A 9,389-nucleotide genomic window follows, 5' to 3' on the forward strand; every position below is an offset into this window, starting at 1 on the left:
CCTCCCAGGTGGTGGGCGGAAAAATGCCCTTTTTACTCGCGGAGACTCAAGGGTTGTGCCTCGGCCTGTGGATTTTGAGGGATGCAAACATTCAGTCCATAGCAGGAGGGGAAGAGTCGCTCCCCACCCCCAGAGACGCCCCGGGCCATGTCCAGACCGCAGCACGGAGTAGGAGAGACGGCATCAGAGCGCTCTGCCAAAAACTAGGACGTGGGAACACACTTCCTGGGCCCAGCCATTAAAGGGACCCTCGCCAAAATGCGTCAGTTTATGTTTCAGATGGAGCCTCAAACCAGTCCTCTCATTTACAAAACCTCGTTGCCTTAGCTGCCGAGGGGGCACATCTTATTAAGAACATCAAAAACAAAAACAAAAAAATACATGAAAGCCCGGATTTATACACGAATCCTTCATGCACCTTATCTTTCCTCCCCTGGAGCGCTGGGCAGTGGGGGTCACTTTCCCCGCCGCTGAAGGGACAGGCCCGGAGAGGCTAAGGAGCCGGCCGGAGCACGAGGCCTCCTGTGGGACCCACCAAGGTCCGAACGTAGACTCTCGACAACCCACTTGCTTCCTGGCAAGCGAATGGGGGGGATGGCCTCATGCTGGAGACTTTGCGGAGGGTCCGCTGGTCTTGTTGCCGGGCCCCTCCTGTGGCCGAATGAGACCGGCTGCCCGCACAGGAGACGCTGCTCCGCACAGCCCTCATCTCACTTGGTTTTAATGACTTGCCAGGCCGGGCTGGTGGGAGGATGGGACCACCCTGGCGACCAATGATCAAGCCACACACTTCGCCCAGGAAGTGACCTGGCAAAGGTCACATGCAGGGAAGGGAACCTAGGGCTCAGTCCAGCGCCCCTACTCCAGACCCCACTGGGCATCCTGCCTGAGGTCTGTCCTCCCGCTGAGAGACAAGGGACGGATCTTCCCTCTGGCTCCGTGTGTACCCCAAACGCCGTGGGAAATCCTAGTCCCCTAAATCCCTGCTCCTGGCGTGACTCGAGCTGCCGCGTGGAAGGTAGCTCCTGCAGGTGCAGTGGGGAGTGGGGGCGCTTTGGGGTGAGACAGTCTCAGTTTGGAGTCCCAACTCTGCCACTCGGTAGCTGCGAGCCCCCCAGGTAACTGTCTTCCATGGAGGTGACAGATTACATCCTGTATGTGTGTGGTGTCTAGTAGTTTGCAAAACCACGGCTCCTTGAACTCGAAAGTGGATGCAGAGTTGTTTTGAGAATTGGAGGATATTTCACATCCGGGGTGTGGCCCACCAGTCCCCGAGAAAGGCAGCAAGCGCCCCGGGTGGCAGCCTTCTGCCCGGGGTGTACCATGCTCACGTCATTAGTGCACACGTCCCCTCAGGCTGTGGGAACCCCAGAGAAACAGAGCTGGGGTTGCTGAGGTGTCGCAGCCTTGTGAAGCCACAGGGTCTGCGGGCCGTGCGTCTGACTGTATCTGTGTTGAATGCCCCGGAGAGCTTGTCGGGCCTGGCATGCCGTGCATTTGTGCTCCTCTCTCTAGGGCTCTGAGATCAGCGCCAGGGACCTCAGGGCTGTCCTCAATGAGGCGTTCTCCACACGTAAGTGCTTTCCTGGGGCTTTTCAGCTGGTCCGGGGGAGCCTAAGAGATGCCGGGTTGGGGGTGGCAGTTGGGGTAGGTATTGGGGCAGGAACACGGCAGATAGGAAGAAGGGGCCTTTGGCTCTGACCCTGGGGGTCCTGGTTCCCTCTGAGCTGAGAGAGGTCCAGCAAGTAGCAGGGGGAGGGTGGGGGTGCTGAGAGGCAGGGTGGGGGCGAGGCTGATGCTGGAGCCTGCTGGGTGCTGCAGGAAAGAGCCCTGGGAGGAAGGAAGCTGGGCAGAGTGGAATTCTCCCGCAAAATGAAGTGACTTTGATACAATGGAAAGACGCGGATCCAAGGTCTTGCTCTGCAGTGCGCCTGTGCGGGAGGAGGGTGGGTGGGGGGTGGTCTGACTGTCCTAGACCGAGGCTGCTTCCCCCTCTGGCCCATCTTTGGGGGATTCTTATTCCCACTTGATGGAGGATGTTAGCTTGCCGAAGTCCCGTGGCTTGTGAGCAGCAAAGCAGAGGTTCGGACACTGAACCCTGATGCTAGGGCCCCCCTGTGCCACCTCCCCAGATGCGGGGACAGTTGGGGACCCTGCAGAGGAGCCTGCCACCACCTCATCTTTCTCTGTGGAGACCGAATTCGGCTCCATCCTCTCTGGCTAGAGTCTCGGGTGGCGTCCTGCACTGCCGGGGTTATTGCCCTCATCTGGAGATGATCCCGATTCCCACCCCCCTTTCTTTCTGAACGTGCAGGAATGGACATAAAGTTCGACGGCTTCGACATCAACACCTGCAGGGAGATGGTCAGCCTGATGGACGTATCCTTCGGGGGCTTGGGAGTCCACTTTTGCCCTGTTTGCCCCGCCCCTCAGCCCTCCCCGGTGGGGTGGGGGGCGGGGCAGGAAAAAAAGGCGGAAGGAGGAGGGAACCAGCCCTTACCGAACGGATGCCAGCGTCCTGCTTGAGCCTCAGAGGAGAATGTCATCACATGTCTGCTCCTCAGTAGGCTTGAAATGATCTCCACTTTACAGGCGAAGAAACTGAGGCAGGCGGTATTTAAGTTCCTTTGATTTAGCGAATATGGGACATCGGTGCCCGGCCTCCTGGTCAGTCCCAGCGTCCCCCCTTCTAGGCTGCACTCCTACCCTCCTCCCTCACTGTGCCCCCCTCCCTGTCTGTCCCCCAGCCCCACCCGGTCCTTGATGCCACGTCTTAACGCAGCCCTCCACGGCCACCGCCAGGGGTTCAGAACTGTCACAGGAGAAGAATCCTGTTGGCTTCCTCTGACCCAGTTTAATGCTCACTCCGCACGGCAGGACACGTTAGGAGTTTTCCAGGTGGAAGGAACGGCTTGGATGAGGCACCGAGGGAGAAGGGTCCAAGGTCACTTCCCTAGCGCTTTCCCTAGTGTGGGTCCCTGTCACCATGCGTGCCCCATGGGGCTGATAGTGAAGGATTTGTTTCAAAACTGGAGCCTTGGCGGGTTCGCTCAGTTCTAGGGACTCAATCATGATGCGACCTAATGACTTCCAGGGGGGAGGGACGCTGTGTATTTGTGCGGGGTCCCGCGGAGAGCCCCGGGTAGCCAGTGCGCATGCGCGGAGCTCCGCAGCAGCAATCAGCCGCGGGGCAGCGGCGCTGTTCTGGTCCCCGACCTTCAAACGTGGGGGCTCTTCAGCTCCGTGTCCTACTAGGCCTGCGTGGTAAATAGTGTGGGGGCCACGGAGAACTGTTCCGTGTGGATCTACTTTGCTGCGAGCGGTTCCCTCATTGAATCATTCTTCCGTGGCCCTGCAGTCCCCACGCATGGTCCCCAGTGGTATTTGCATCCCTTGTGGCTCCAAGAGGTTGTGCCGACTCTGTCGCCCTTCGGGAGCATGCGCGCCATGGTTTGGATGGGGGAGGGGGAGGGGGAGGGGGCGCGGTTCTGAACCAGGGTGTGCAGCTGAAATGCCCGGGAGGCTTTGGTAGAAATAACTTTATTGAGATATAACTCACACGCTGTCCGATGTACCCACTTAGAGGGTCCAGTTCAGTGATTTTCAGTATATTGACGGAGTTTGCAAACGTCACCACCCATTCACAATTTTTTAATTTATTGACTCTTAGAGAAATGTTGATTTGTTCTTCCACTTATTTATGCATTTATTGGTTGATTCTTATAAATGCTCTGACCAGGAATTGAACCTGCAATCTTGGTGTATAGGGACGATGCTCTAACCAACTGAGCTACTCAGCCACGACTTATTACCACCCATTTTAAAACACTTTCCTCGCCCTCCATAGAAACCCTGTACCCACACTAGTAGTCACTCCCCCCTCTCCCCAATAAATGCTTTCTGACTCTGTAGATTTGCCTGTTCTGGACATTTCATAGAAGTGGAATCATATGACGTGTGTTCCTCAGTGGCTGGATTCCTTCACTTAACATGACATTTCAAGCATGTGTCAGCACATCATCGCCCATGGGGTTTCAAAAATACAGTTAGCAGTGGAGTCTCACCCCTGGAGGTGCTGATTCAGTAAACCTGCGTGAGGCCCGGGTCTTGCAGGTTAATTTTATCTGGAGTCACGGACCATGGTGCCCCGGGACAAGGGCTGTAGAGCAGGAATCCAAATTCTGGCTCCACCGCTTATTAGGTGTTACATTTTGAGAGTTTACTAAATGCTCTGAACCTCAGTTTCTTCTCCTGGAAAATGGGGTAACAGTGGGTGTAGCTCCGATGACTATTGTGAGCACGGAATGAGACACAGGGGATCAAGTGCCTGGACCCAGAGTGGCGCTGGTGGAGTTATTAGTGATGTGTTGAAGGCTGTGGTGCGTTCCGCACCCAGGGTGCACCAGAGGGACCAGAACAGAGACTTTCTTCAGGGCAAGATTGATGCTCTGGCATGTGAACACGACTTTTTGTTTGGCTGGTTGAAGGAGGTGAGAGGGAGGGTCGGCTTTGAATTTTAACATCTGTTCTGTGACATGCTGGGGTTCGTCCTTTACCTGAAATTCCTGAGAAAAGGGTAGCGTTTCAGTGAGTCTTAACTTCATGGCTAGAGACCATTGAAAACCACGCCCCCATTGTGTAGCCCAGGGCTCAGTGAAGATTTGTCTTGCTGGCCACAGAGCATCCCACCTGTGTTGGTTGAGCGGTGGCCCATGACCTCTGTGCCCCGGTGTCCCAGAGCCCCAGGACTCAGTTGGACAGTTAAGCGCAGAGCTCCCTTGGCGGCGTGCGACAGGCACATGGAGAGTGTCACAGCTGAGAGTGCCCAGCCCGTTCCTGACGACTCTTCTGAAGACGTGTTGACATTCTAACCAACACGTGATTTCAATGATCAGTCACAGAAATTTAAGTCTGGAAGCGAACTTACAGATCATATAGCTCACCCCTGTCAAGCACCCAGGATGCCTCGGTGTTAGGTGCTAATGAAGGACACTGCTGGGGGAGGGGGTTGCACTTGGCTCTTGACTTGCCCTTTGCTCCCGGCTCTGTGACCTCACAGGAGGTCCTTAGTGAGCATCGACTCTTTAATCTTTCCTTGCATTTGCTTCCCACCAACATTCCCCAGTGGGAGCCCCAGGGCCCTGCTTCCTGCAGACGTGGGGATGCTCACTGACGCCTCATGACGGTGTAGCATGATCCCAAAGGAAAAGACATCCGTAAGGCACGTAGGATCTGAGCTTGATCGTGTTGGCCTTTACCATGTTCAGAGCAATGGGACGGGCACCTTGGAATTCGCAGAATTCAAGACACTGTGGTTGAAGATTCAGAAATATCTGGTAAGTCTTCTGTCCCTGCTGGGTATCCTCTGGGCTCTGGCCTCTCTCCCCTGTTCTGTTTGTAGCCCCTCCCCCTCCCTGACCCTCACTCCTGGTCTCTGTTATGCCCCACTCAGACTCGCCCCTTAATCAGGGCCAAAACCAGTACAACCTGGCCGCACTGGCCAGGAAGCGCTAAAAAAGCGATGAGAAACACTTGTGCCAAAGCCTTTACTGAGAGCCCCACCGTGCAGAGGGCAAGGGGGTGAGCGCAGGGCCTCAGCCCAAGCTCTTATCTTGGATCCGAAAAATTCCTGGAGGTGCCCGTGAGGTCCCCTCTTGAGGAATCAAGGGTGGGGGGAGGGAGATCGTTCTGGAAGGGGCCATGCCCAGCTGCCCTCTCCCTGGAATCCCTCCCCTGCTCAGGAGATCTACCTGGAGACCGACGACAACCACTCGGGGACCATTGACGCCCACGAGATGAGGACAGCCCTCAGGAAGGCTGGTGAGGGCGCACCCTGCAGACAAGGTCTTGGGACCCGGATGTGCCCACTTCAGTCATTCTTGTGACGATGGCCGGTGACCGTCGGTGGTGGTCACTTCCTGCTGGACGTTAGCGTGACCACAGAGATTTATTGTGCACCTTCCCTACTGAGGGGGGCGGGGACGCTGCTGGGGTCTGTCTAGTGAGACCCGTCAGACCTTTCCACGGACTTTGCCTGTCACTGGGAAGGTGACGGCAATCACTAGGGGGGCTGGGACTGCTGTAGCACCCAGCTGGTTAGTGGTGGAGCTACGGGCCTAGGCTAGGGCCAGGGAAGAGGCGAACCCTTTGAGAATTCTCTCAACGGAGACCAACCAGGTGATCAGACTTTGCTGCTGACTCTTGGAGGAGGCAGAGTCAGGCCTGGTCCCCGCGAGGCACGCACCTTGACGGCTGCTGGCGGCAGTGCCCAGCCCCCCACTCCAGCTGTGACTCGTGCCCCTCTGCCCGCAGGATTCACGCTCAGCAACCAGGTGCAGCAGGGCATCGCCATGAGGTACGCGTGCAGCAAGCTCAGCATCGACTTTGACGGCTTCGTCGCCTGTATGATCCGCCTGGAGACCCTCTTCAGTGAGCCGCCCTCTCCCCTGGGCCCATCCCGTTTCTCCGGCGCGCAGGGAGGGGCAGGAGGCAGAATAGACAGGCGTGGTGACTGTGGCACCCTCGGGCGAGGGGACGTGGAAACTGTAGGGACAGAGGAAATTCCAGGTGGCCGCATCCAAAGTCAGAGCCTGCCTTTTCTTGGGGACCTAAAAAACTGCTCTCCAGATTATTGAGCGCCTACTATGTGCCGTCACTGGGCCACGGTGAATGAGTCCAGGTCAGGGTCCTCAAATGGCTGCTAGTATCTATTCACATCTGCGCCTCTATAGGGGTCATATGGGGAGCAGGTGTTGCCTTGCAAGGAGGGGATGTGGGTCCCCGTCGGGAAGGCAGTGGGTGTTCTGCCCCTGTGGACCTTGGGCTCATGCTAAGCTGTCCTATGACGGGAGAAGGTTTTCCTTCCATGTAGGGCGGGGCATCAGTTGGTTCTTGTGGGAAAAGTTCAGGCAGCCGGAGACGAAGCTAAGGGACTACATTACCCATGCACGGGGCAGGCGTCATCTGGTCTACAACCCCCAGCCCCACTCTGCCCTTAAAAGAATGAAAGTTTCTAGAAAAAGGCCTGCAAGCTGCTAGAGTTTCTGAGGGAGGAGATGACAAAGAAATCACCCGTTTAGAGCTGGAGGTCTGTCCATCTGGGCAGGGGGACATGAGACGCCCCAAACCCTGACCCCGGGCCCTGGGTCAAGGTCCCGGTTTTCAGGGTCCCTGAAGCTGCGTAGGACTGGGGGCGGGGTGCCAGGTGGGGACGGGGTGTCTAAGATCATCCCTGTCTAATTCATTCCTTTTCTGGCATCTAGAACTGTTCGCGCTTCTGGACAAGGACCAGGATGGCGCCGTGCAGCTCTCTCTGGCCGAAGTAAGTGACTTGAGTTTTGATGAACTGCTTGCCGACGGTACTTAGAAATTCCGGGCCAGTGCAGGTACCGGGTGGTGTTTGTTCACCTTGACCTGTCCTTGACCCACGTGGGTGAGACACACGTTCCACGGCAGGCGCTGCGGGAAGCACGTGACTGTGTGCCACGCAGCCTTTTAAACATTTTTATTACTATTATTCATATAAATCTACACCTACCTTCCAGGTCCTTTCAAGGGTGCAAACCCTGTTAGTCTGAATGAACGAGTGGGTGGCAGGTACGACGGAAAGTGTAGCACTTCAGGCCCAGACACAGAGAAGGACTCAGAGACAGAGATTAAACTGCAACAGAGTAGAATGGAGATGCAAACGAAATGACGTCTCCCTGTGCATAGGTCACACGATGTCCCCTGCAGATAGCTCCTGGCACCCCCTCTGCTGGTGAGGCTGCAGCCTGGGGCAGCAGAGGCCGCAGGGTGCAGGGGGGAATGTCCCGAGGGTCCAGCCCTGAGGGAGGCGTTGCCCTTGACCTGCCCGGAGGCCGAGGAACCGGAGGACCAGGTGTTTCCTGGCCCTGCCAAGTCGTCTGGGCAAAGCCACTCTCTCTCCTTCTCTAAAGCATGGATGCCATTGACCCCTTCGAGGGGTCTGAGGAAGCCCTTCCCAGAAACAAACCTGTGGGTGCCTATTAGTACCAGACAATAGTGTTGAACTTGAGTGTGTGCATGTGCATTTTTTACATATATATAAACCATATATTTTATATCACATATATTTTATGTTACGTGTATATATGAATACACACACACCTTGTTTTGGAAGTTCCTTTGTGTCTAAGCTTTTCCTAAGTCACATTCGTGCAGTGCTCTGTCCTGGGGGTGACTTAGTTAAGGGCTCCCTCTCATTGAGCAAGGCGCTTACTGGGGGCAGGGCCAGAACAAGCTCATGTTCATGTGGCAAGGAGAGCGTCTGGCAGAGTCACGCCAGTTCCCAGAGGAGCGGGGGCTCACCCAGTGTCCTTCCTTTGCAGTGGCTGTGCTGCGCGTTGGTCTGACCCAGGGTCCCGGACTTCGGTGACGCCCCCTGCTGGCCGGCCTGCCTGCCTCTTTCCTCCCCTCCTTTACAATTCTGTGGAGCTCATCCTTCGTGGCTCATCCCTGTCTGCCTCGCCTGGCATTGTTCCCTGAGGTCCTGGCCTGTCCCGCCCGCCCGAGTGTTTGGGGAGCCCGGGCTCCCTTTCAGCAGCATTGAATTGACCCCAGGGATGGACAGAGCTCAGTTGAAGTTGTGAACGAAAACGGTTTGGCCTTTCTCCCGGGATGGGCAATCTGGGCAGTACTCTGGGCTTTCCTTATTTTAAGAAAGAAAGTGTTTTTGGGAAATGACTCGGTGCAAAGCTGTGGAAAGATGGAAACTGTGGGTGGATTCCTTGGAGGAATGGCTTCGGGGCAGCCACCTTCTGGAAAGGGTCCCCCTGCAGCCCTCCCGGGAAGGGGGCAGGGTGGGCTGCTGGGCGAGGGGCCGTGCTTCCTCACCTTCAGACGGGAGAAATGGCCGCAGTGTGTGTTTCGGCGGCTGCTGAGTTTACAGGAAGATTATCGTGGAGGGGAATTCTTACCTGACAAACAGCTCCAGGGGAAACGCAGTTCGGGCTGGTTTTGCTCACGGCTGAACACAGGGATGGCCTGGCTGGTGGGAAAGCAGATGTCCCGGGCTCCGGTGCTGAGGGGCGGGTGGGGACAGAGCCGGCTCTCGTACGCAGACCCCAGACGTGCGGTGCAGATGAAGGCGAACGTCTCGGTCAGCTCGGGCCGCTGTAACAAAGCGTCACAGCCTGGGCGGCTTGGAGACGAACACCGGACACTCATTTCTCACCGTTCTGGGGGCTGGAAGTCCGAGATCAGGGCGCCAGCACATCCGGGTCCTTGTGGGGACCCTCTTTTAGGTCACAGACAGTTGACTCCTTGGTCGCACTCTGGCATGGACAACAGACAGGAAGGGAGCCCTCTCAGGATTCTTTTTAAAAAATATCTCACCCAAAGACATTTTTCCCCCATTGCTTTTAGAGAGA

General features: G+C 56.4%; 1 protein-coding gene across 1 annotated transcript in view; it reads left to right on the top strand.

The window, feature by feature from the left end:
* The window catches only part of LOC114512336 (calpain-8), a 41,282-nt gene extending 32,306 nt beyond the window's left edge, over nucleotides 1-8,976 (top strand). The window contains exons 15-21 of the mRNA XM_028531245.2: nucleotides 1,516-1,573; nucleotides 2,315-2,379; nucleotides 5,268-5,336; nucleotides 5,742-5,820; nucleotides 6,313-6,429; nucleotides 7,263-7,321; nucleotides 8,349-8,976. Of these exons, the coding sequence (XP_028387046.1) occupies nucleotides 1,516-1,573; nucleotides 2,315-2,379; nucleotides 5,268-5,336; nucleotides 5,742-5,820; nucleotides 6,313-6,429; nucleotides 7,263-7,321; nucleotides 8,349-8,372 (471 nt within the window). The 3' untranslated portion in view covers nucleotides 8,373-8,976. The remainder of the gene's footprint in view (nucleotides 1-1,515; nucleotides 1,574-2,314; nucleotides 2,380-5,267; nucleotides 5,337-5,741; nucleotides 5,821-6,312; nucleotides 6,430-7,262; nucleotides 7,322-8,348) is intronic.
* Nucleotides 8,977-9,389: the final 413 nt, after the last annotated feature.

This window comes from Phyllostomus discolor, chromosome 15 (assembly GCF_004126475.2).
Source record: "Phyllostomus discolor isolate MPI-MPIP mPhyDis1 chromosome 15, mPhyDis1.pri.v3, whole genome shotgun sequence".
NCBI lineage: Eukaryota > Metazoa > Chordata > Mammalia > Chiroptera > Phyllostomidae > Phyllostomus > Phyllostomus discolor.